This window comes from Python bivittatus, unplaced genomic scaffold (genome assembly GCF_059951505.1).
Source record: "Python bivittatus isolate LINGU-HERP-01145 unplaced genomic scaffold, Pbiv_v1 ctg000410_np1212, whole genome shotgun sequence".
Classification (NCBI taxonomy): Eukaryota; Metazoa; Chordata; class Lepidosauria; order Squamata; family Pythonidae; genus Python; species Python bivittatus.
In genome coordinates this window covers 8,604,137-8,630,748 of record NW_028277067.1, presented here as the reverse complement: position 1 = coordinate 8,630,748, position 26,612 = coordinate 8,604,137, and the positions used below count along the sequence as shown (strand labels likewise).

The following is a 26,612-nucleotide window of genomic DNA, read 5'->3' as shown; positions in this document are numbered from 1 at the left end:
AAATCTAATAAATAAATAAACATAAATATTTTATTAAATGTAAGAATATTTTATTAAATGTGAGGGAAGGGTAAAAACTGGCCTTAGAGGAAGGTGGGAGGTGCTTCCTGGTTCTGCTCACAAGCCAAATCTTGCTTTAGATTAGAAGATCCTGCCTTGCAGATCGAATGGGAAACTCCTTGTATGCGGACCACTGGTGGTCCTGAAGTAGAGAGTACATCAGGGTAAATCACAAATCCTGATACCCAAACATCACAGAGCTACTAAAAACATATAAGACCAGTTACTAAGCCAAGTAATAATAGTAGTAATAATAATAGTAACAATAGTAATATTTTTAAAAATCTGAGTGAGCATAAAAGAAAATAGCACACGTTATCTGCTTAGACATGTCTTTTATTTTTATTTTATTCCATGTATTAAAAAATGGAATGGCAATACTATTGGAAGGCCCAGAATGGCAGAATCAGGTCCTGCAATTGTACAACTTAAGCACAGAAGTGGTGGACATAAGGCAACAGGAGAGAAGGCAGGTGGATCACTGCTCAAATGCTTTCCTCCCTCCCTCCACTCCCCCCGTTATATGATTCCTGAAAGGAGCACACAGGGCAATTCTTTTTCTTGTGAAAGGAAGGGGGATGAGAGGGTGCATGTGCTGAAGATGGAACAGAAGAAAGCATTTGATTTAATCTCCATGGCAACTTCTTTGGAGCCTGTGGCTGAAGCAAAATGTTCAACATTGACAGAAGCCCCTGGATAATTGTTAATAAGATGTTATGTCTTGTGCTGCCCCTACCAAATTATGACTTCTAGAGCAAATATTTAGTGATTTCCAACTGCAAAGGCAATTCACAAAGCAGGAAACAAAGTGACTGGTAATTGAATGGGAGCTATTTGTCCATTCACCTGTTCCATTCCACCCCTTCCCACTTACTGAATGACTCTGTCACATGAGTAGGGAAGAGGCCCGTTTCTTGCCTCTCTGTTCCTTTGCCTCAGGAAGTTCTGGAAAGAAGTGGACACCGACTGCAGGCAATCCATACCCCCCATTTAATGCAAGCTACTAAGAAACTTTATTACCATCTAAGGCAGTCTTTTAAAACTTTAACACTGCCCTACATGTGATGAACTGTAATTCTTGAATAACAAATGTTCTCATCAACTTACTCACCCCATGTAAACAGAAAGAGCAACCAGAAATAACAGGCTTTTTCAGCTGAGAAATAATTGCGGAGTTTAGCTCTGTTCCATCACACAGTATATATTGATGTGACATATGTGCCTATCAACATGGAAGCTAAACATAATTCATCCAACAATGTGGGACTTCAAACATATCTCATTAGCAGTAAAACTGGCTACCATAAATGAAACAATAACATCTCTCCTAACATCTTTCAAAATAACATAGATGGCAGATACTCACAGACATATGTGCAGCAAAGTGCATAATGGGAATGTGTGAGAGAGAAAAATACAATCACTATTGTCGCTGACATAATCAGAAAAGCACCAGAGATGAAGAGAGAGGCAACCAATGAGAGGCAGAGTTCAAAACCATTAGAGTTACAACCCTTAGACTTAGCTTCCACAGACTAGAGGTGTGGTGACCAACAAGTGCAGAAAAAACATAAGGAATGGATCATATTTTGTGGCAAGTGTATACAGCAGGGAAGGAGTGATGGGGCACAAATTTGCTCATTTTGATTTGGTATATGAGGAAGGAGTCTTAAATAAATCACCATTCTCTAGGAGAGAGTGAAGTTTCACTCAGATATTTGATCAATTCTGCAAGGGTAAAGATCAGCGACCCGGAAACCATTAGGCTAAGTTAGAAGACAAAGTAAAAAAAAATGGCAAGGAGCTATTCTCCTCTTAATTCCTCCCCTTAATTTCCTCCCCTTGAAGTCAGATCTGATTCAACCTAAGGTATAGAAGTTCTTTTCCTGTAAACAGCATTCAAGCACTAGTCACTTGTAAACTGGCTGAAGGGAAGAGTGGGCTTCAGACATGGTCCCAACCAAAGGCTCTTTGAAAAACTCTGTGCTTGAAATCTCCAGTTCCCATCCTCCTGGTCTCTCTTACTTGACTACTCCTTTTCTACATTCACATGTCAAGAAATAATGGCTGAACCTCAAAAAAAAAAAAAAAGAGTGCAACAAACAAATGAAATTCTCTGAAGCAACTTTGGAGAAGTTTCCCCGATCTTCTGGTGCTCTGTAGATGTGTTGTTCTTCAGCTCCTTCTAGCTGGGGGAAGAAGGAGAGTTCAAGCACAATACATCTAGAGGGGACCAATTTGGGGAAAGCTGTTCCAGAGTTTGGGACAAAGAGAACTAAAGAAAGGGAAAACTGGAAGAACTTGCAGCAAATCCCTCATAGTTTACGTGACAATCCAGAATCTTTTCTTGGTAAAAAGAGTTTTATGTCCTTCTGGAAAGGCAGGCCCAACGGACAGAGAGATAAGGCTCAGAAATTAAGAGGGCTGATGGCAGATCCCAGTCCATTCAGGGAGAAGGATATCTGTGCATATTGTCTCTTCCTTCCCACAACATCAAGCAAAGACAAACTTCTGATGTCCAGCCAGTCACATCTAGTTTGTGCATGAAGTGTGGCAAAAGGCAGCAAGGAGAGTGTCCAGTTGTTCACAAGCCAGAAAGGGGCTGATAAAATGGAGATGGAACCCCAGGCAGCCAGCAACTGTCACTACTTGTCGATGAGTCCCCCTTCCTTCAGCTTGAAATAAAAAAACTTCTCCAGGGTGTTGGCACACTTACAGTAATCACTCTCAGGAGGGTTATACTCACGACAGTTGGTAATGACACGCTGCAAGTCAGCAATGAAGAGCTTCTTGGTAATGTAATAACGATTCTTGAGCCTCTCTGTCATCGTCTTGAGGTCTGCAGCAGAAGGAGTGGGCAGAGGGGAGAGACACGATCAGTCATGCAAGAGATGATGCAAAAATGCATCTCTCTCTCTGACTTTACAATTCATTATAAACTTAGCTCATCAATCACAACTCTTGTGAAAAATAATGAAAAGGAGGGAAGGGACATGGGAAGAAACATGTAAGTGCAAGCTAAAAAAAAGTCTTAGAATTATCTATAGTTCATTTCTTGAGTTTGTGTAAATGTAGCCAGAGGTGACAGAATGACAGAATGTAAACAGAATGACAGAATGTAAACTCATCTCTGCATTAAAGAAAATTAGTAGAAACACATTTGCTCTGCCAGTGAAACATTTCCAAAAAGGCAACTCTGTTAGCCTGTGAAAAACACAAAAGAGACTGGTAGCTGTTTGAAGATGAACTAATTTATAATGGCATCAGCTTGAAGCGGACTGTAATCCATCAAAAGCTTATCCAGTAGTTGGCAATCCATGCTTCCCACTGATTGCCTCAACTGATTTCAGTGGCAGACTTGCCAAAAATCAATAGCCTGGCTTTCCATTATTCTGAGGCACAAAGTTTACAAAAATCATTGCATAGACCCTATATCTGAACACAGATAAAAATGATCTACTCACTCCAAAAAGTTCCACCTGAAAAATTAGAATATTTCAGCCTTTCTTATATGCATAACACAGGGTTTCTACCATCACCCCACCTCCTGATGTCCTCAACCCCTTTCAAATGCTACATTTGATCCCTGGTTCCGAAATGTTTTCCTACTCCTAATTTCTGCCATAATAAATGTGTTAATCTTGAGAGTACTCCAAATCTCTTTGGTGGTGTGAGAGGAAAATTATTAGTAGTCTTCTATATGTTTTAATGTTAGTTTTGATTGCATTTAATAAAGCCAAGTTAGTTGAAATATGGCCTTTAGGTCAATGACAGGAAATAAGTAAACCTGCAAGACTAAGCAAACTTGTTGATGGGAACAGACGTGACAGGGACGAATAGAACAGGAAAGTATGGTAAAATTAGCACTAAGGAAGTTATGGTTCAGTTGCTAAACCTAGGAGTCATGTCTGTGGTTTGTGGTTTTTGAGGATAAAAAGGATTGCAACGAGGGGGTCGGTACCCACTTGGTCAAGCTGTCTACCTGACAGCTCGGTCAAGATGGTCGGCATTGCAATGTGAATCTAAGTGAGTACCTTGTATGCTATTGGTTGAATTTTACTTGCTTGTTGAACTAACATTTAATAAAGCTTTTAGAACTTTGAAGTGACTTGTTTTATGGTGTGTCTGCCTCCCGTGTTTAATGTGGTTTTTTCCCTGACAGTGGTTATGAAAAAGAAGGTAACTCTTGAAAACATAATGGATGTTCTAACAGCCATACTGAAGAACATCTCCCCCAGTTCTATGACATTATAATAATCCAGTGGAAGATTACTCTACAACCATCTAAATAAGATTTTTTTTCACATTAGCTACATACATTGACTGTACCCCATGATTTTTCTTACTCTAAAAGAGGTGATTCGTTCTTCAAGCAAAATCCATATCTAGCTACCTACCAATGGGGAACCGGATAATCTCATAGTAGTCAGGAGCTTCAGATTTCTTCACTGGTTCCATAAATGGCCACGCACTAGGATGGGTCTGACAGGTGATAGATAGATAGCATCTTAAGTAATAAATACTTCTTTTCAAACAGGAACTAAAACCATGCCTTACTAAGATCAACTTCGATTTACAATGTGGTGTGTAGGTATTTGAGGTGCAGAAGTATTCTTCTGTTGGATGGGCAACGGAAAGGGGGAGGGAGGGAACATATTTCTGGCAGAAGGAAAGTTTTGTGCCAGAAGATACTTTTCACATTCTAAACATTTTAGTTTAGTATCTGGCTAAACAAAGAACTGTGTTTCACTCAAAAGCCCACCCAAGGTTGTTTTTTAAAAAAACCTGTTTTACTACTTCTGTTTAGATGTTTTTGTTTTTCCAAACAGATACAGGTAGTCCTTGACTTACAACCATTCATTTAGCAACCGTTCAAAGTTATGATGGCACTGAAAAGTGACTTATGACTGGTCCTCACACTTATGACCGTCACAGTGTCCCCATGGTCATGTGATCAAAACAGGCATGTATTTATGATGCATCCTGGGGTCACACGATCACCATTTGTGACCTTCCCAACCAACTTCTGACAAGCAAAATCAATGGGGAACTGCTTGATTCACTTAACCACCGCATGATTTGCTTAACGACCATGTGATTCACTTTAATGACCACAGTTATTCACGTAACAGATAATAAAATCAGGTGTGGTCACATGATGCTTCACTTAACAACCACACCAGTTAATGATGAATTTTCTGGTCCCTATTGCGGTCATAAGTCGAGAACTACCTGTATTGGCCTTTTATCTACTTGTACTCCAATTGATTGATATATATTCAGTTTGTACTTAAAAAAAATTAAAATAGCTACAGGTAGTCCTTGGTTAACGACAGTAACTGGGACTAGAATTTCCATCACTAAGCAATGCGGTCATAAAGCGTGACATTATGAGACTGCATTGCTTAGTGCTGTCAATCCTGGCAGTTTCCGTTGCTGTCATTAAGCGAGGATTGTGGGTCGTTAAGCGAGGACCTCCTCTCAACTTCCTGCCAGCTTCCAACAACCAAAGTCAGCGGGGACACCAGCAGGAAGTTGCAAGTCCCAGGTGATTCGCAAGCAGACTGGCAGGCAGGTAAATGGCTGCTGCCATGTGGGGGCAGGTGTGTGAAGGTGTGTGGGTGGCTGGTGCAGTGCTAGTGCAATGAGTCTGGGGATGACTGCTGCCGGGTGTGGGAGACTTACCAGAGTGATTTGTGACCTTCCTTGCTGGCTTCCCCATTGACTTTGCTTGTGGGAAGCCGGCAGGAAAGGTCGCAAATGGCAATCATGTGACCCCGGGGGTGCTGCAATGGCTAGAACTTCGAGGAGTGTCATAAGTACCACTCATTGAGCATCATCTTAACTTTGAGTGGTCGCTGAACGAGTGGTCGTTAACTGAGGACTACCTGTATTCAAAATCTACTTCTATCTATGCTATTCACAGATCAGGGCAAAAATCTCAGGATGGGTTGAGCAAGTCTTACTTGTCTAAACTCCACATCACTGAGAAACTAGACCCCATTATGATCTTCACTCTTCTATTTCACCTGGAGAAATGTTCCTGTTTATACTCCAAGTGATTCCTGAGTCAGATTACCTTGATTTGGGCAAGGAGATTTTTCAAAGTAGTATATAACTGGTCTGGATCCTTGAGCTCCTTTCTGGAAGGAAAATATAAAGCAGAATTTTAAAAAAAAGAGTGGTGGTGGGGAAAATATTGGAAATTGCATAAGCTACAGTGTATTATACAGACAGACATCTGCACGACCTAAAAAGGACCCAGCCTTCTCCAACTGGGTGCCCTCTAGAAAAGTTAGACTACAACAATCATCATGGGGTCATGATAGCATCTAGGGGAACCTGTGGTTTAACAGAGGAACATATTTAAACAGATTCAGTTTGGGAAAGGTTTGCCTAGACATTCTTGGAAAAGCTAAGAGAAACTATCCCAGAGATCAGCAGTCTTTTCAAGCAGCATGCAGGAATTCTGCACCATTTTGTTGGTGCCAAAAATAAACTATGAGCACACAAAATTTGGCCATTTTGCCAAACTGGTCATTTAAAAGACATAATTTTAAGAGAGCCAGTTTGATGTAGTGATTAAGGTGCTGGCCTAGAAACCAGGAGACTGAGTTCTAGGCCTGCCTTAGGCCTGAAAGCCGGCTGGGTGACTTTGGGCCAGTCACTCTCTCTCAGCCCAACCCACCTCACAGGGTTGTTGTTGTGGGGAAAACAGGAGGCAGGAGTATTAGGTATGTTTGCTACCTGAGATATAGGAATAGGCAGACTGAAAAATAAATAAAGGCAGGATGATAATAATAATAATAGTAGTAGTAGTAGTAGTAGTAGTAGTAGTAGTAAGAACAGCTTATATCCCTTTAATACTATCAAACAGCCACATCTGCCTATCCCAGGTCCTTGGAAAGGACTCGATAGGTGGATAAAAATGCCAGATCCAGTCTAAACATCTGGCTGGCTGTGCAACCAACCATAATAGCAATAGTAATAATTTTAAAAATTGATTCAATTTCTAACATTAACAGGTGCATCCTACCTCGAATGCACCAGGCAGTCAGCATTAAACAATTAGCCGACACTTTGATACAGATTTGCAAAGGCTAGTCCTGCTCAAGTGATGCTTCTTCTTGTCCTGTTCCATCATCCCCAACAGTGGCAAAAACATTTTAGAGAATTTAAGGACCTTTGCCTGCTTTATAACAATTACCCTCCACGAAACTCTTTCGGTAGACCAGAATGTTCAAACAAGCAGAGAATTGTTGGAAGGGGTGTGTAGGAGAAAAGTACATGAAACGCCACATTGCTCACCCTTTTTCTTTACTCAGAGGCTTCCATCCTGTTTCCCCTGGAAGAGAGAAAAAAATCACATAGTATTGCAAACACAAACCATAGCTAATTTATTTTTTAAAAAGGCAGTTCATCCCGTACTGGTGCTAACTGGGAAAAAAGAAATCACAAAACACAAAAGCAAGCCAGAGAAAAGTTTGGGGTAAACACCTGTTCTTTGTATCAGACACAGGGACCTGAATCTGGCCCAAGGAGCTAATTCTCCCTCTGCCGTAGACCAGATTGACACGGGTTTCCTTCCTCTGCTTCCACAGAGGCTAGGAGCAATCACAGCAGAAGAATCGAAGGTGGAAAGAAGATACAGCTAAAATCGTGCAAGTTGTTCTTCCAGCTTTATTAACGTTCACTAAATGCATCAGCACACCTGTTCTCCAGCTACCCAGGTACAGCCCTGTTCAACTCACGGATGCCCGGGATGCTTTCAATCGGGATATGTCGAACACCCTCCTTGAAGCAAGTGAGACCAGGGTAGACTTTACGGATCTGGGCTTGCTTTCTCTCTATCAACTTCTTGATGATCTGTGGGAAGAATAAGAAACTCTCATGCCTTAGACGGTCATCCCTGGATGCTTCTGCAAGATCAGGATGATGAGGCAGGCTAAGCATCTCTTAGAGGGTGTAGGCAGATGAACAGTCAGGAAGCTACTCAGCTGGGCCTTCACGTCTAGCAGAGTCAAGGTGTTAGGAAAAGACTGATAAGGAGGCAGGCAAATTGGGAGAAGCTGAATCTTTTGAGATCCATAACTATTGGCCATGCTGGCTGCAGGTGATACGAACTCCAATTCAGCTACACTTGGCCTACAGAAAACATGAAAGGACTGGCATAGGGCAGGAAGGCCTCCTCTCTGGGAAGACTCAAAGAGAGCACTCATGAACATAATCTCTGCCTGTGGGACATGTGCAGAGAGGAACTTATCTCAGAAACCTTTCCTTCACTGAGGGAGGAGAGCCAAATTCTTACCAGAAGAGGAAAGCTGTATCTGGACTATGCCACTTAACTCTGTGGAAGAACTTGTTTTCCATATAAGAAAAACATACATTTTTGAAAAATCCCATCCACAGGAGATCAGCACGTCAGAAAAAGCTATCTGTGCTGCATGTGGAACAGAAGGGGGATGCAGAAAATTGGGGGAAGGAATATAGATAGGGCAAAGAAAGGAAATTATTGATTATATCCCCAGATGGTTAACTGAGGGAAAAAACTGATGGGGCTATTTAGGACCACAGAGATTTTAAAGAAAAAGGCAGTGATTTAAGCATATTTCTCAGGCTACTGAAATTCTGCACCCAAGGTCAAAGTCAAATGTGCATATGTTCATTACACACACACACACACACACACACAGAACTATTCAGCAGTGTGAGCTAGCAACAGTAATAAAAATAGTCCACACATAGTTGACAAGAGTCAGTGATGGGTCAAATGCTGTGCCCTATGTCCCCTTCTTCTACCCCAGCCCCTCACCTCCTTCTGCTTCTTGATAATATGTGAAAGCTCTGTGTAGGGGATACGAGGATTCAGCTCGCATTCCATCAGGGTGGCTCCCTCGTAGTCCTTGATGTAGCCAAGGTAACGGCTCTTGGGGACCTTGATATCTTTTGAAAAACCCTGAAGACCACAGAGAAAAGACCCTATTCATTCTCCAGAACAAGCTAAATGTAATTCAGCAGTGAGAAATATAACTGACCTATTCTGAAATGGTGCTTCATCTCTTTCTTACTGTCCAAAGTCTGAACTGGATCTATCCCATTTTCCCCATCATATTCAAGCATGTTGTCCTCACAGAAGGAAGGGGAGAGACATTCATAGAGGCCACACTTAAATTTTTACAGAATTCTACAATGGTGAAGCATATCTTTTAGGCACCTAAAATAAAGGCCCTTTTTGAAATACTACACATATCAGACTTACCCCCATCTAATGTTTCTCAGGAGTATTATAATGTTAATACCATAATTCCTAGCCAGCACAACCAAAGGCCATATTGGTTGGGGATTATAGGAACTGTAGTCCAATATAACTGAAGGACACTAGATTGGGGAAGGCTGATACATAAACACACCTGCCTATCCAACTGATTAGAAATGAGTGACACAGATTTAGAGTATGATTCAGCTAAAACCAACCACGTTGAGTAACACAGAAATGTAATTCAATTAAAATTATTTCCTCAAATATTTCTATAACTATACAAATTAAGACCTATGGAGATCATGCTAGCCCCAAAAGAATGGACAAAGCATTTCTACGTCTTCTAAAAATGATGTTCTTTGGGTGCAGACCCAGAAAGTTGCACTCCTGGAACTATGATAGGTTCGGATTAGTTCTGACTGAAACTCAAGCCCTGTTTATATATTACTTGTCCTCAGATGCTCATGGATTGAAGTGGGAGCAAAGATGTGGTAATGTAAAAATGGAAATGAAACCTCCTTCCCTATCCATACAGGTGAAGAGAAAGAAAGCATGCAAGGCTTATGGCTTCTTGGGCTTGTTGTATTAACTATTTTACATTTGATGTGACCTAACATATTTAACATGATATGTGAATGCAGCTATATTAACCAGTACATCCCCATTTCTAGAAGGAGAACTAGCCCTTTTACAATTGTGATGTGTTGCCTCCCACATCTAAACCAAAAGCCAGTTCCAAACAGAGTTCAGCAGCAATGCTGGAGTACCTGCTTCTTGAAATAGCCAATGGCGTATTCATCTGCGTAAGTGAGGAAGTAGAGGATGCTGTGTTTGATGTGGTACTCCTTCAGGTGATTCATTAGGTGAGTTCCATAACCCTTCAAGGAGGCAAGGAAGAAATGGGAAAAAATGACCAGGGCAAAACCTGGGAAAGATCCTCTTTCTATTATTACATTTATATTCTATCTTTTCTCCTAGAGCTCAAAACAGCCTATGTGATTTTTCCCACCATCCCACAACTACCCTATGAAGCAAATTGGCTTCTTAACTGAGTAGGGATTTGAGATTAGCCCCAGACTCAGACTGCTCTATCTCACTGACTGAAAATCCCTGCAGGAAAATAATTTATGTGAGGTAATTTGCAAACAATCAAAAATTAATTCTGAGATAAATAATGTTCCATACAGAAATCTGAGGCAATAAATAAAATATATTTAATAATAACAACAATTACAACAGGTTTTAATGTGGAAAACGTGAAGCACAGATGATCCACTTCTCCTAAGGGATGGCCAGAAGGGTCAAAAGTTGCTACAGAACATGTTAAACCTACTCCCAGCTTAACAAAAAATAACTAATATATTCAAATAATACGCCATGCTCCAAAGTATCATATTATGCTTAACATGATGTTGGCCTGGTTCGCCTAATGCTCTTAGAGAATGCCTGCATTCCTAAAATACAAACACAAACTACCCAACCCTATCTAAGCCTAGCCTAACTCTATGAGCTATTCCGTGCAATTGAAAATACCTAGAACTGGATCTGTGCTAGTATTTTTTACTTGTCTCTCTTGAGAAGCAGAGGAGTGGTACTCAGAAGAAAGTCTTGCTGAGTTAAATGTGATTTATTCCAGGCTGTATCAAAGTACCCTTGAACATATCCTTTCTCTGCCTTGAATGTTAATTGTAAAAGGGAGCTCATGTTATTTCCCGCTCAGCAGCTTACACTCTTGCTCTCCATTCATTTGCTGACCCCTCCTCCTGCCTCCATCTTCCATTCCAATTTGATGTAAACTGCCCAGAGTCCCCCAGTGTGGGGAGATGGGCGGGGACAAGCCCACTAAATAAAAAAATCCCTCCATTGCATCCTCTATCACTTGCCATTTCCTATGACTTGAACATCTAGCTTCTTCTAGTTCTTCCTTAAGATAATTTTCAAGCCCAGTTTGAAGCCCAGGGCTAAAGGCATATAGTTTCTTACCGCTCCCCCCCCCCAAAAGTCTTAATCCACTGAGAACTTGCCCCAGGGCTCCACTGCCAATGTCTGAATGCAGTATAAATGCACTGAAAAGCATATGAAGATTTTAGCTCCTGCCCATAAGCTGGTTTGGGCAAGTAAGGGTACTGTTATCTTTAAAAATCAATCAATAAGTGCTTCCCCCTTCCTCTTTTGGTACTAAGAAACAAAATTTAAGCTGGCTTTTCTGCCCTGTTCCAAACTAGCAAGACTCAGGACACATAGCTGATTATAAGCAGTGAGGCAGGTAGGAAAAATAGGGGGTATTTCGTAAATTTGGTTCCCCTCCCCCATTCCCCGCATGATTGGCTGTAAGTATTCCAGCTGATACTAGCAGTCCCTCAAATACTAGTTAAGAACCTGTTTTAAACCCCGGAGAATGTCACAAACATCTCAAAACAACCCTACCTTGACTTGCTCGTTAGATGTGACAGCACAAAAGACAATCTCAGTGAATCCCTGCGTTGGGAACATCCGAAAGCAGATTCCGCCAATCACTCGGCCATCCTTGATTAATGCCAGAGTCTTGTGCTTGCTGCCAAGAAAATAAGCAGCAGAAAGATGATTTTGAGTTGGAAGGACAGCCGAGCACAGCTGAGCTTAATATTCCTGCTCCATCCTTCATTTTTTCTGGATTTAATAGAGGAATACAGCAATGCTAACCACGAACCCCATTACAGACCTGAATTAGTTTCATTAACAATTTTAGCTGTCATAGGGCTTGCTTCCCAGCTATAACCCTGTGAACGTCTTCCTTACTTTTTGGAAATCCCTAGTGTGGCCCCTGGGATGACCTATATGTCCCCAGATCTCTCACTTACTGAGTTGCCATGCTTCCTCCTCTACCTTCCTTCTTACATAAAAAAGAAAGCTCTTTTAATTTTAAAAACAGGAAGCTGGAGTTCTGCATAGAGCCACTTCCAGCATCATGTTTCTTTCAAGAATACCTTTGAACCCCAAATGGGCTCCCTAAACTTTGTGAGAAAATAAACATCCCCCCAAAGAGACAGACAGTCCCCTCTCTCCTGGGTTTCCGAAAAGCACTTAAGATCTGACTTTCATCTCAGGCCTGGGGTTGATGTGTTTGTGGGACCCTTGGTTTGATTTGTTATGGTTAAGGTTATTTTAGTCCAGGCTGTCTGTGGTGTTGTAAGTTTTTAACTGCTTTTATTATTTTATATTTTTATTTGTAAGCCATCCAAAGTCTACGGGAGTGGGCAGCTATAATAAATCAATAATGATGACGACGACAATGACGATGATGATGGTAGGTGGCTGCAGACCAATACTTCATTTGGAAGCATGCCCATTCAGTCAGGAAAAAAAAACACAAGCATATACGCTATGGAGCATTCATGATGGAAGCTAAAGTGAGGGGCAAACAGAATTATGGACTGGATTAGGACTGGTCAGGTCTCTCATTGCAACCATTTTATAAAAGCACCAATGTCATGCCAAATTTGCTCACTAACCCAGATGCCCTGGGGGCCCTGCTGGGCTTCTTAACAGATAGCGTTGCTGCTCCAGCTCCTGATGCTGCAATTCCCAGAGATTTTTGTGGAGGACAAATAACCAAATCTCAGACTCTACTGTATGTCCTGTGTACTAAAAGGTCAATGTAATTACAGAAAATATGATTCAGTAACTGGCTGAGGGATGGGGAGAGAGAGAAAGCAAGGCTGTACATTTTTGGTAGGAGAAACATTTCATACACTGACATGTATGGATAGGGAAGTAGGGGGAAACATTTTATACGCTGGCTTGATTCCAGGTTCCCTGATTATTTCATTCAGACAACCAATTTTCTTATTCACATTTACAAGCCTTTACGCTCAGCCTATTAGTACCAGTTTATAATCAGCCCAATTCCAGGGACCCAGGGCTTGATGGTTGCATGTACATGGACTTATGGTACACAAGGTGCAAACTTCACTCTTTCTAATGGCACTCCCAAACCTACGGGTCAAAAACCAGGCGGGTGATGTATTCCTTGGGCATTCGAGGCAACTGATGTGAAAATACATTCTGCAGCCCAACCAGCCACATGAGGATCTTCTTGTTTGATTTTTGAGAAAGCGAATTGCCGATGACATGGAACTCGATGATGCCCCGCCGTTCCTCTAGGCGGGCTGTCTCATCCCGGGCTGCATTTGCTGACAGCAGACTGGTCTGCAAGTGAAAGAATAATTCTGGTAAAAAATAATTAAAAGTAACATGCAAAATATGGAATCAAAAGTAAATTAAGATTAAGATATTTATTGGAATAGGGGAAGCTTCATCCCATTTGTCTGGCCTAATCTCAAATCGTGCTTCACAAGAGGCTCCTCAGAATATCTCCAGCAGCCGTTTGGGCTTTCCTTTCTTCATTTCCCTGGCTCAGCTCCCCTGAGGGAGCTTAGACATAACGCCTCCTCTGAGCACCAGGCCTTGCATGCCCATCAAATGAATCTGGCAATACGTTCTGTAACCTGCACAATATAAGAAGCTGGACTGCTGTTGCAACTAATTTTGCAGTGTTTTGTGATGTTGCAAATAAAAAGGGGGACAATCATCTGACCATACCTCAGGCCCCAACATGGCTGCTGGATCAGTAATGGTCAGCATCACTTCATTAACAAGCTCCATTGGAATATCGCCCAACACACGGATCCTCTTTGCATCCTCAAGGGTCAAACTTTCTGGAAGCTTCCTCTTCTCACCTGTGTGGGAGGGGAAAAAAAACTGCAGTACACAAAAATATCAAAATTGAGTGTAATGTATACTGGAGGTGAACCCATAATTTCTAGAAATCATACTAGACATTTAGCCTATCTTTTATATTTTGCTCTTTTAAAACAAAAGCAAAACAATAAAAATGTCATTCCAAATTGAACAGAACATTTTGGGAAAATGGAAGCTCAATAAAACTCATTTAAATGATGGGGGCTTTATACTAAGCCCTTTCTTGCAGACATTTTGATTTTCGCTTTACATTCCCTTGCTGCCCATAAGGATTTTACCTGGCACAGAATCCAGTGAGCTCCCATCCAGATTAATAGATGCCAAAGATGAGCTGCAGCTCAGAGATTTGTTGAACAATGGAGTGCTAGCTGCAGGAACAGTGCTGATAGCTACACAAGAAAAAGGGACAGCAATAAATCTATGTATCAAAATATGAAAGCTTTATGACTCGAGGATGTAGATGAGATCATTCAGTTCCTCAAGCTCTAGCACACAAAAGCTTATCATTTTCATTTTTATCCCATCCCTCCTGCAAGGAACTCAGGGTGGCACGCATTAATTTATCCAATGCAATGCTTACAACAATCCTATTACAACCTGGTGAAGGTCCTCAGATCAAGCCTTATTTTATTTTATTTGTATGGCCACCCATCTCACCTAAGTCACTCTGGGTGGCTCACAACAGTTAAAACAACAGTCCAATAAAACAATTTAAAAACCCAATATACAAACATAAAACACCAATAACCACTTTAAAACAAACAAACTATGGTCAGTGGCCAAAGTCTAGTCTTGTACCAAACTCAACAAAGCCATTGTAAAATCTCCCACCATTGCCAGACTGCCAAGCATGGCAGCAGAGCCATATCTTCAGGCTCAACTTAATGTCTGATTGGAGATTTCATCAAGATCTCCCTACAAAGCGATCTATTGTCTTCCTTCCCCAACTTGGTGATCTACATTACAACTCTCATTATTTCCAGGGATGATGGAAATTGCAATCTAATACAAAAGGAAGCAAGCCTTGAAGAAATCTGTTAACTATAATAAAAAATTTCTACTGGGAAACTTGCCTATTCTCACATATCAACTGATCATCATGTTTAGGGATGGCAGGGTTCCTCCAGCCCTGAATTCAAGATGGCTAAAAGAAGTTTCTTGAGTGGTGAGAGATGTCTTCCCTCGCTCTCACCACTCAAGAAAAAAAGTTTCTCAACTGTGGCAACTTTAAGTTGTGTGGACTTCAACTCCCAGGATTCCCCAGCTAGCATGTGAGCTGGGGAATTCTGGGAGTTTAAGTCCATGCATCTTAAAGTTGCCACAGTTGAGAAACACTGCTCTAAGTTATCTGGCTTACAGTGATTTTTTAAAGGATGCCTGTTCTCTACATCCAAAAGAAGACAGGTTGATTGAAACAGCGCTTGAAACCTCATTCGCACAAACTGTCGGGCCTTCTATTAGTCAAGAGAAAACCTGCAGGAGTTCATCCACTGCCATAAATGTGACAACTGTTCCTGTACTTTACACCTCATCAGGGGAGAAGGGACATAAAACATGGTAGCTCAGCAACCAACTTTGGGGTGAAGGCTGTTTTCATGTGCAAAAGACCCCTAATTCAAACCTCAGTATCATCTCTGGCTGACATCTCAGATGATACCTGCAAATCAGAGGAGGCTTTACTGAGGCAGATCAACTAGCATTCCAATTCAGTGCAAGGCAATTTTACAGGTTGATACCCTTTACAGTTACGCCAACAAGCACCATATTAAAAGAGATATTGCCTACCTGGCCGGGGTACAAGTGGAGCACCTTCTGTTGCAGGCATAGTGAAGTCGGCTTCCCAGATTGGAGAGCTCTCCCCATAGATTTCTTCCTCCAACATCGACAGAAATCTGGATATGAATTGGAAAGAAACCAGCAGAGTGATCCAATCAAATTAATGTCAACTTATCTGCATTCAAATCCCAATTTATTATTAAAAACAGGTCAGTACTTGCTCATACAGTCAACAGAACTGAATCCCAACTTAATGGCGCCTAATTCACTACCTCAAATCTCACTTCAGAAAGCACCAGTGCGTAGATTTTGTAAGCTGCTATGAGTCTTCCTTCCCTCCATTAAAAGAGGCTAAAATGCACACCACAATTTTGGGTTCTTATATGGCAGAAACATGATTTATTTATTTATTTATTTATTATTTATATTTCGAATTTGTCATCGCCCATCTCACTGCAGAGTGACAAACATGATATCTGAGGTCTTTCAGATGATGTTGAATCACAATTCCCAGTAGCCCCAGTCAGGATGGCCAATGATGAAAAATGCTGGGAGCTTCAGTTCAGCAAGAGCTGTAGGGTCACTGGTTCCTCACCTGTTATATATACAGACAGACACACATACACACCCACATACCACACTCCAATCTTTTGGTTTATGGAAACCCTTCCCCAGCTACTAATTGCATGAGAGCTGGTTGATAGAGATACTAAAATGAAACAAAGTGGACCCATAAAGATTCTTAACCCCACAGCTGCTGAAAATACCTCTCCCCCACAACCTAAAGTAACACAGTCTAGGCACAGGTTTACCATCTCAGAAAGAACTAGGCTTCACCCACCTAAAAAAAGCCAGTTTTATATCCCCTTTTTTATACCCCTTCCCACCCAGCCTCTCATTGCTTTATGAAACTGGCCTTACTTGGGGAAGTGAGTGAGAATGAGGGTCCGTTTCTCTGGCACCAGCTTATCTTTCTCCACTCGGAATTTCTCAAGCAGCTGCCGGCGGGTAACTGTGAAAGTGGACTTGAGGAGATTGCGCCCAAAGACCTGGGTGGTCTCATAACGTGGAAGGCTGTCACAACTCTGTGGAACATGGCAGTAACACAACCACCTGGAAAAGCATGAGGTGGGGGTAGTAAGAGGGAAAAGCAAGCCAGAATCTGAGGCACCGAGGATCAGTGTTTAGGGTTCCAGAAAGTCTTGAGTTGATCTGCACTTGGTACAAAGCAAAGACAAGTTTGAGGCAAGAGAATGAGGGCAGAGACCCAGAGGAGCACAGTGTGGCTTCATAACTGATAATACCCGCTGGGGAATGGCAGGAGTAGATTTTAAACTAGCAGTTTTCCAAGTTTTCCTGAACTACAACTCCCAATAAACCCTTGTTGTTGAACAAGATCAGGAAGTTCCCAGGTTCCTCGCCTCTATATTATGCAAAGAAAATAGTTTCTGGGGTTTGAGGTTTTTTCCCTCCTAAGGAAACAAGAACTGTGTTCTGTACTTGCTAAAAGCACGCCCCTAAATCACCATTATACCTATGTTGAACAAAAACTAGAGCTATACAACAAATGATGGAAAGGAGCATTGTTTTACTCTCTCTTTGCTCTCCCCTCTGCCCTGTTCCCCAGGCTCACCGTGTGTAGTTGACTTTGTACGTTGCCACATCATCATTTTGGGAGCGTTGGCGAAACTGGGATGGTGTTTCTAGCTTCCAATAGTTTAGGCAGAGAAGAAACATTTTAGAAAGCTCAAACATGGTCTGTCGCTCCTTAGGGGGCAGATGGCTGAACTTGTACTGTACAAAGTTTAAGACACCCTGGGGGTGAAAATCAGAAATAGCAGGTATTTTTAGCAGTAGGACAAGATGAGAGATTTATTCTTCTTCACATTCCCCTGAAACTGGGTTGCTGTCAGTGAAACATCCCACATGATATATAACTATAAAGTCCCTGAGATGCATTAGGTGTTATGCACAAATCAAAAACAAAGATGTCACAGACTGAAAACTTGCAGACTTGCAGCACAGAATTGTACAAATAAAACGGCAGATGATCACTCATTTTGGCTCCACTTTATTGCCCATTCCAACAATGGCCTTGGAAAAAGTGCTTTACGACCTGTATTTGCACTTACAACTGTTGCAAAATGTCACACGGCCCTGTGGTTCCGTGACCGCGATTTGTGACCTTTTGTACGACAGTTGTTAAGCAATCACTGCGGTTGTTAAGCGAATCATATGGTTGTTAAGCAAATTCTGGCAATAAAGTCCATTGGGGAAGCTGAATTCACTTAACAACCATGTGATTCTTTGTCAACAACAATGACACGATTCACTTAATGACTGCTGTGATTCACATTACAACCACTGTAAAAATGGCCATAAAATTGGGTTCGGTCATGTGGTGACATGCTTAATGATTGCTCCACTTAATGACCAGTTTTCCAAGCCCTATTGCCGTTGTTAAGTGAGGACCACCTTAAAAAGAACAATTTGATGGCTGTTTTGGACAGGAATTGCATTGCATGTAGTTCTGAAGCCCTATGTATTTCTGCCTTACAATCAGGGAGCAATCGAGGAAGCCAGCGTAGAGGAATAAATAAAATTTAAAATAAGTTTTGTCACTGATTGGCTTATTACAGCTCATCAATTTGCAGTTGTAGAAGAACGTTTTACAGCTCTTCTACTTTTAGTGGCTATTTTTTTTAGGTGTCTGGTTTTTTGTTCTTGTCAACTGACACTGCAAGGCTACACACTTTCTCCCAGATTCCTATTTTTTTTCCCCAAGGCGACAGAAATTAGACTTGACTTTAGCATCAGGCTAACATGTTATGTCTGCAAAACCAAAGCATTTTACCTGCTCGATGTTTGGCTTCTCAAAGGGCGGGCTTCCAAGGGAGCCTTCAACGACTGGGCGGCTCATCTGTAGGATGCATTTTCTCAGAAGCTATAGGGAAAGAAAAGTGAATACAATCTCAGTATCACATATTATTTCCTCAGGCTTCTTTTATAATCTGATTTAGTCTGACTGTCTAAGGCTGTGGCTTAGGAAGACATGACATGCCACATATACCTACCAATCTCCAATTATCATGGTAATAGTGTAAAGCCAACCACTGCCTGCATCAAAGAGACAACCAAAAAGGGAGTAACAATTAAAAAAAAGGACTCAAGATAGTAAAGGGGGAGAGTGAAGGGGGAAATAAATAAGATCTTAAGCAAATGCAAAGCTCATTCAAATATCCTTGCACGGGGAGGAAAAAAATCCAATGCTTTATTTTCCTGCGGGAAAAATTACACCCCTCTTTACATGCACAGTTCTTCAGTTCCTTGGGTTTCAAAAATGTGTTTAAGTATCAACAGGTTTTAATAGTTTTTTCCAACTTAAGCAATGTAAGATGAGATGCTACTGTTATTAAATGGTTAAAATTTCTAGAATAATATAACATACTTAAAACACACAGTGACCATGCTCTCAAATATTTCAAGTCAACTCTTGAGATGGACTGTAAAAGTAATAATAGTGTGCGTGTGTGTGTGTGTGTGTGTGTGCGTGTATACACACACACTGTATATGTAAACCTTTGTTAAATTATTCAGTAAAATGAATGCTAAATTAGATTGCTCTAGATATAAAAAAATCCAATGCAAACTGAACATTTTTCAGTGCCAGTTATCCTATGCAGCCTAATTTTTCTAGAAAACTAATATTACTGAACAAATGCAAGACAGTCATACTCATGTAGGAAGTCAGATTCAATGATATTTTACAGTATTTATTTAAGTAATTATTTACAGTATTAAATAGCGGCAGATTTGTACAATCAGCAGACTCTGGGTGATGCACCACAAGAAAATCAGAGAACCAAAAGAAAAACCAGAAAGAGTTGCCCATGATCAAGTCAGGTGGGCACAGGAGCTATTACTGAAAAAGCCTGTCATTTGGCCCATATCCAAAATACCTCCAGCACACTAGACAAGCAGATCATACTGGCAAGGCACTTCCTAATATTGAACTGTGTAACAACCATGTAACAATGAAAAATGGCTGATCTAGGATAAGTGGAATTACTCTCAGATAGGCTTCTGTCCCAAAACAATTATAGGCACTCTGGAATTCTGCCTCACCTTGAACAAGTAGAAATAAACTTGTTTGGTGTCTGTGTCTTCCTCTTTGTGCACAGACATGAAGAGGTTCTCCACATCTACCACCATCCCCAGAAGGCGGTTGATCTCCTCCTCAGAGACATTCTCCAGATGAGAAACATGGTCAGCTAGAGGCAGGGAAGAGAATCAGGTCATGCTTTGAATTTGGCCTCTTTAAACTAGGAGCCTGTTGGAACATGAATGAGGTTCACTGTCTATTAACTTTTCCCCTTGTCTCTCCACACAGAAGTGATAGAAAACAGATTACTACCATGGTGATTATGGCCAATCGTAAAATGACTACATAAATCAGGCCAACTGGAGAGATTGCTCCCCAGATCACACTTACCCTTTTTTTCCTGCCTGGGCAGGTGTATATAGTTTCATCTAAAGCGATAAGCTGCACCCATCCACCATTTCTATTTTTTAAGAATGTTTACTGGAATCTTATGTGAGGCACACAAAGGCATTTTTGGAAATAAAGATGCTGGTGTTTTATAGCTTCCCAACTTTCCACTCTAGTCAGGAATCTTGTTCTCCTAACTAATCAGAATTTTAAGTCAGGATCAGTTCTTGGCTTAAGAGCTGATGAGAGAATATTGCTTGTGAAAGAAACAACCCATTCAAGGACATTCTTTGGAATTCCCCTCAAGCCTAACCCTGAATGAAATACACGGGAGCAGCCAACCAATGTCAAATCAAGCTTTTGCAACCTGGGAAGAAGAAGTTTTCTACTCCTTTCACTTCTCTGCTAATGTCTCTGTGTTACAGTTCTACCAGATAGGTAATCTTTCAGCTGGTTAGCGATGCTTTACAGCAGTGTTTCTTAACCTTAGCAACTTTCAAATGCCTGGACTTCAACTCCCAGACTTGAAGTCCACACATTGTAAAATTGCTGAAGGTTGAAAAACACTGCTTGAAGTAAGGTATTTAATGTGAAAAGATCTTTCATTAACCTCTAACAAAATAATGAGAGATCTCTCCCCACTTCTATATGCCGCACATCAATGCTGATGGTAGTAGACCCAATTTCAAAATCTCTCCTGCTGACAATAACAAATTTCAACTTCAGAGGGAGAAGACCATGTGGAGGATGAAAAGTGACTCTGTGATCACCTAGTGTGTGTCCACAGCTACGGCAGGGTTCACTGAGGTTGGTGACTGTCTGTTGCAAATCCATGCGGGGTGCTGTGGGAGGATTTGGGTTCTTCCAGCCATTGCACTTGCATGAGTCATTAGCCTGGACAGGTGGGAGAAAAAGAGAGGCAGAGGTTGGGCTACTGAACATATAAACCAAAGACCAAGGTGTAACATTTTCATTGGCCACTCTTGGCCTTTGGAGCTGCACTCCAAAAATTAGGAGATTCGGGATAAAGAAAGGAGTGGGTTTTAATCGAATGAAATCTTATCTTTATTATGGTCACTGACCAGCAAAACCTAATATTGGAATTACAGCCATTCCAGTACAAGTAGTCCTCATTTAGCGACCACAATTGGGACTGGCAACTTGGTCATTAAGCAAAGCGGTTGCTAAGTGAAACAGCGACTATGCTTACGATCTTACTTCAGCTTTCCTTTGCTTTACAGACTGTGAAGATTGTAAATGTGAGGTTGGTTGCAAATTTACTTTTTCATCACTATCCTAATGGTGAACAGTGACTAAATGAAGCAGTCACTAAACAAGAACTACCTGTATGAACAATCTAGCCCCCCAACTATGGAAAAATAACTAAAAATTAGAATGATTAACACAAAGCTATAAAATCAGTATTTTACTAAAATGTATATGTAAAGGTTCTCAACCTTTTTGAATCCTTGACACAATATTGAATACAGCAGTAGTTCTGTGGCACACCAGAAAATTATTAATCGTATGTATGGATTTTTAAAAATGTAAGACATAGTTTGAAGGGAAGTTATACAATTTTTTAAAATATCTGCACTGTACTGAATATAGAGATTATACAGAATATACATAATCCCCCCCCCAAAAAAAGAAAAAAAAAATTAAGACAAAAATCTTGTGGCACACTAGAAAAAAGACCATGGCTCACCTGTGTGCTGTGGCACGCTGCTCGAGAACCACTGTAGTACAGTATAAAACAGTGTGGTACAAAATGTCAATATATAAAAAGCTATGGAATATTAGAATTACTAACAAAACGATAAAATTCCTGTATCACCAAAATTGATGTGAAGTTTGAAACTAATATTAGCACTATGTAAACTTAAGTTATACTCATACTACAGGACTAAACTGTGTGGTATATATACAAAAGCAGCAGCAGTAAAAATTAAAAGGCGACGTAACTAAAATAATCAACATTAATAGGAATATATGGGTGTGGTCTTCATCTGACTTCCTGGCAGTCACTTCTGGGTGTTTTGTTTTTTGAACTACACAAAACATGGCAACATTATATGCTATGGAGGTAATATAATCTGAGAGTAGTAAGAAAACATAGACGTGGAGCTGTGCAACCTGGCAACCTTGTAAGTAGTGGGGACATAAGAACACTTCAAATATCTCTATGAATGAGGGCTAAAGGAGAACATGTTTAACTTGTCCAGAGTTGCACTGACATATACATCCCATGCATGGGCTTAAACTGATGTAATTAATATAGTTAAATGAAAATACATTAAAATAGATATGTTCCTTTCATGTGTATAATTTCTCGTTTCTGACACTTTAAAAATCACATTTGTTGGCAACTTCTGAATGACTCTAATCCCTATCAGCCACAGCTAACTAAGGCAATGATCGGAAAGAGATGCCTTCCAATAATATTTGGAGAGGTCACAATTTTCCTACCTCAGTGTATCTTTATGTATTGCTCCATAAAGCTTCTTTATAAAGTAAATCTGTGTTGAGTTTTCACCCATGAATGTTCATTATTCCAGCATGTTTGCAGCAAATGTTTCCCAAAGGTCTTTGACCATTTCTCTGTTTTTCATTTTATTTATTAAAAAAAATGAATTGCTTTTTGGCACACAAAGACTGTATGGAGATATATAAAGAATAATCCTATCAAAACTAAATTAAAAACAGAACACTAAGACACATCAGAGAATAAAATTAATTCCAGTCAAACCCACCAAAAGCTGAACACAACAGAAATCTTTCAAGAGTTTGCTTAATACGAAGCAAAGATGGGGCTAATCTGAACACCTTACTGAGTGAACTTTGTACCTAGGATGCAGTCAGTAGAAAAAAACTATCCCATATTCCCATCAACTCAGCCCTCTTGGTGATGAAGCTATAACAAGATCTCTGAAGAAAAATGTAAACTATGTGCAAGTTCATACTGAAGGAGGAAGAGGCACTTCTGGCTCATCTCTTAGGGGGTTGTAAAGGCAAAAATTACTTTGAACTTGGATTGAAAACCAACCAAATGTTCTGATAAATCTATATTACAAGGTGGCAGAAACAGTATAACATGACATATACAGCACACCATACTGCAATATTCTATGCAGCGAGGGGTTAAGGCAAAGATGATTGTAGCCCACATTTACTTTCTCTACTTCCTTTTCCAGGTTAAACAGCAGTTGGACTTAAACATCCAGAAATTCTCAGCCAGGGACTTCCTTATCTGGCAATGCCAGGACTTGAATTCCAAGACATGTAGAAGGCATGGGACCTAGCCTGATTTGGCTACTTCGTGACATCAGTGAAGGAACACAAAGTTGCCCTGACAACACCTGAAAGCTCATATGGTTCTAATCCATCATATGCACTTTGGGGTGTCCATATTAGCATACAGATAGAGCTCGTTTAGTGACTGCCTTGTTGTACAACCGTTCGCAGTTACAATGGTGATGAAAAAGTAACTTTACGACCAATCCTCCCATTTACGACCTTCACAGGTCTGTAAAGCAAAGGAAAGTTGAAGTTAGATCATAAGTCCAGTTGGAGTTTCACTTAGCAACTGCTTTGCTTAACAACTGAGTTGCCAGTCCCAATTGTGGTCACTAAACGAGGAGTACTTGTACACCACACTATTAGCACAATAGTAAAAATGGAAAACATCCCCACCTCTAGGGGCATACAATAGTAAGTGCTAATTTGCAGCACTGAACTGCAACAGCACAAAGCATTTCTGTCCCCACTTCTGACAAAACAGATATTGATTTCTATCTCATTTTCTACATACACTGTTGCTCCTCGTAATACTGATAAAATGGGTGAATTTTTCTCGAGGTGAGAAAAATGCATGCAACTTAATATCTTTCAAAAATCTTGCTTGGCTCTGCTATGTAACAGTTACTACTACAGAACTGTATAAATTCAGCCAACTTCTCTATGTAGTTACACGTAATGTAGGGATGCACAATGCTACAGTGCAGCCAGGAAAAGATGCAGCTTCTTTAAGGAAGTTCTGAGGTGTGCACGTGCATCCATGCCCCTTCCAAGGCACCACACTTTCACCATGCCACAGCAAGTATCTTCAAAGAAATGCCACAATAAAATACTGAAAATCTACCTTATGATTTATTGCATATACAATAACCTGCAAAGCAAGACTGACTTAAAGTGGCCTTCTATATAAGCCACATAGAAGTGATTTTTTAAAACACATTTTAAAATTTTAATTAATATATTTTGGGCAAAGAAGGAAATAGTATGGCCTAAAAATAAGGACATCAAGTAGCAAGATCCCTGTGGCAATTAATATCTTAATAACTCTAAACTATTTGAAGAATAGAATGTCTCTCTTTTAGAGAAATAGGTACACCTTCATATCTTCATAAGGCAGTATGCTTTCCAGAATGCATTTGAGGGATGTAATTAAAATCAATATGTTGATTTTAAACAGAAGAGGAGGTTTACCTAAGCAACAGACTATATGCCCTGCATGGAAAAATCTGCATGCTTAATTCCTAGCACTGCTGGTCAAGGGACGGTCGTTAGAAGGGGTCCAAAAGACCTGTCTTTAGACTTTAGAGAGCCACCTAGTGCCCATCAGAGTAGCCGAAAAGGCCAAATGAACCACCGATTTGTACAGCAACTCTTTACATCCTAAAGCCAGCTACTGCCAAGGGCCCAGAGCACAGGATAGCTCCATAAATAAAATCTTGAACGCATAAACTGGCGGAGAATTGCAGGCGGTACAGTTTTTAAGTTTATAGCATCTTGTCCGAGAGGAAATACACGATGGCTGGTCCACGCACCCGAAGGTAGTCCCAAACTCTTTTGTCTCCTCCAGGCCCCCGTACCTTGCAAGCTGAAAATACTCCCAGCTTTTCCAGCTTTTTTGCCCGCGGGAAGCTCCGCGCGTGCGCCTTGCGCTGGCTCGCGCGCTGCTGCTGACTTAATCCTGGACGGACCGGATCGCTGGTGCTTCCTCCAGCTCCGCTTCCCCCCACTACAGGCGGCGTTGTAACCGCAGAGGAGGTGGCGGAGGAAGGAGCGCTAGTCTGCGGGATCCGGGTAGCTTGTGAGACCTCTGTCTCCGCCATGATGCCCAAGACCCTGCGAGACGGCGTGGGCGCGTGGACGCCACTGAGCATGTTCATAGGTTGGGAGGGGGCCTTTGTCTGTGGGTGTTGAGCGCTGTTGCGCATGCTCCCTGCTATCAGTTGCATGCTGGGGGATGTAGTTCCTAGCGAAGGTATTCGATTAGACTAGGTAAAGGGAAACGGTGGGGAAAAGCTGCTGTCCATTCGGAGACCTAATACTGTACTTAAAAGGCAAATGCTAATTTTCTAACTATGAATATAGGACTAGCGAAGAGCGAAAAAATATGTAAAACAAATATATAAATATAGATTTTTGTTGTGGTTTGCAGATTTTTTTTAGGAAATCTTTCTGTTGAACAAGACTTATCTATTTGTAAATGGAATGAATGCTGGTAAGGACAGACTTCTTTTGTAGGATATGAGAATAAGCATTTAATAGAGTTTATAAACTTCAACTATAGATATAATGGACTAGAATTCATTTTCATGTGCCTTTCAACTTTGCTTTAATATTTCGATCTAAAGCTGAAGGATGCCCGAAAATGAATACCCATTCAAGAGAATATTTGGAGATAGTTACGATAGTCTGTTGTGAGTTCTCTCTGAGTGGAGTATTTTACCACTTTTGTTCATTTAAATGACTTTAAATGAATGTGCCTACAGAGTAAATACAGATTTCTTTATTTTTGGCTGTGTGATAACTTTTCCTTATTTTCTTCTTTACTGTTTTTTTCTTTTCCTACTCAGCTTTTAGCCATCCTCCCTCTTGTCATTCTTCAGATTCCCCCCAGTTCAATTTCCAGCAAACTAGAATTTCCAAAAGAAGAAAAGAGTATTTTCCAGTCAATATACAGGGATTATGTATTTTCCATATTTGGAAAATCAGAAATGTAGCATTTTCATCCATTAACCGAGAATTTAAAAAATGTAAATTAGCACTATTTGTACATTGTACCTCAGAGTTCCAAACAGTAAAGCAGGAGGGCTCATACTGTGGGTCATGATCCCCAAGCAATTTGGGAGGGGGGTGTGGAGTTGTAATTTTTTTTAAAAACTGATCAAATTTGCCCGGGCAAAGCAGAAGCATAGCAGCCTTGCCTGAGCAAGGCAATTTCTGAGAGATGGCCACTTTGTGATGAGTGGGTAATTTCCTTCTGGTTAACTTTTGCCA

General features: G+C 40.8%; 1 protein-coding gene across 1 annotated transcript; it reads right to left on the bottom strand.

The window, feature by feature from the left end:
- On the bottom strand, nt 1-25,495 carry KAT2A (lysine acetyltransferase 2A). Its single transcript, XM_007424904.4, has 18 exons — nt 25,199-25,495; nt 21,095-21,218; nt 19,961-20,106; nt 18,690-18,779; nt 17,469-17,650; nt 16,757-16,948; nt 15,845-15,951; nt 14,338-14,448; nt 13,901-14,037; nt 13,299-13,507; nt 11,747-11,873; nt 10,087-10,197; nt 8,873-9,016; nt 7,812-7,926; nt 7,369-7,405; nt 6,140-6,203; nt 4,458-4,542; nt 1-2,899 (listed from the first exon to the last, which is right to left on the bottom strand). Exons 1-18 carry the CDS (start codon nt 25,490-25,492, stop codon nt 2,706-2,708), a joined length of 2,469 nt encoding a protein of 822 aa, XP_007424966.3. The 5' UTR covers nt 25,493-25,495; the 3' UTR covers nt 1-2,705.
- Between the last annotated feature and the right edge of the window lie 1,117 nt (nt 25,496-26,612).

What these genes read in the sequence shown, in the direction of transcription:
- KAT2A (XM_007424904.4), bottom strand. Translation starts at nt 25,492, where the DNA reads ATGCTCAGTGGCGTCCACGCGCCCACGCCGTCTCGCAGGGTCTTGGGC. An exon ending in TAGCTGTGGACACACACTAG is followed by an intron (nt 20,107 to 21,094) that starts GTGATCACAGAG and finishes CCCTGCCTCTAG; the next exon opens with CTGACCATGTTTCTCATCTG. An exon ending in ACCCGCCTGGTTTTTGACCC is followed by an intron (nt 11,874 to 13,298) that starts GTAGGTTTGGGA and finishes TTTTCTTGGCAG; the next exon opens with CAAGCACAAGACTCTGGCAT.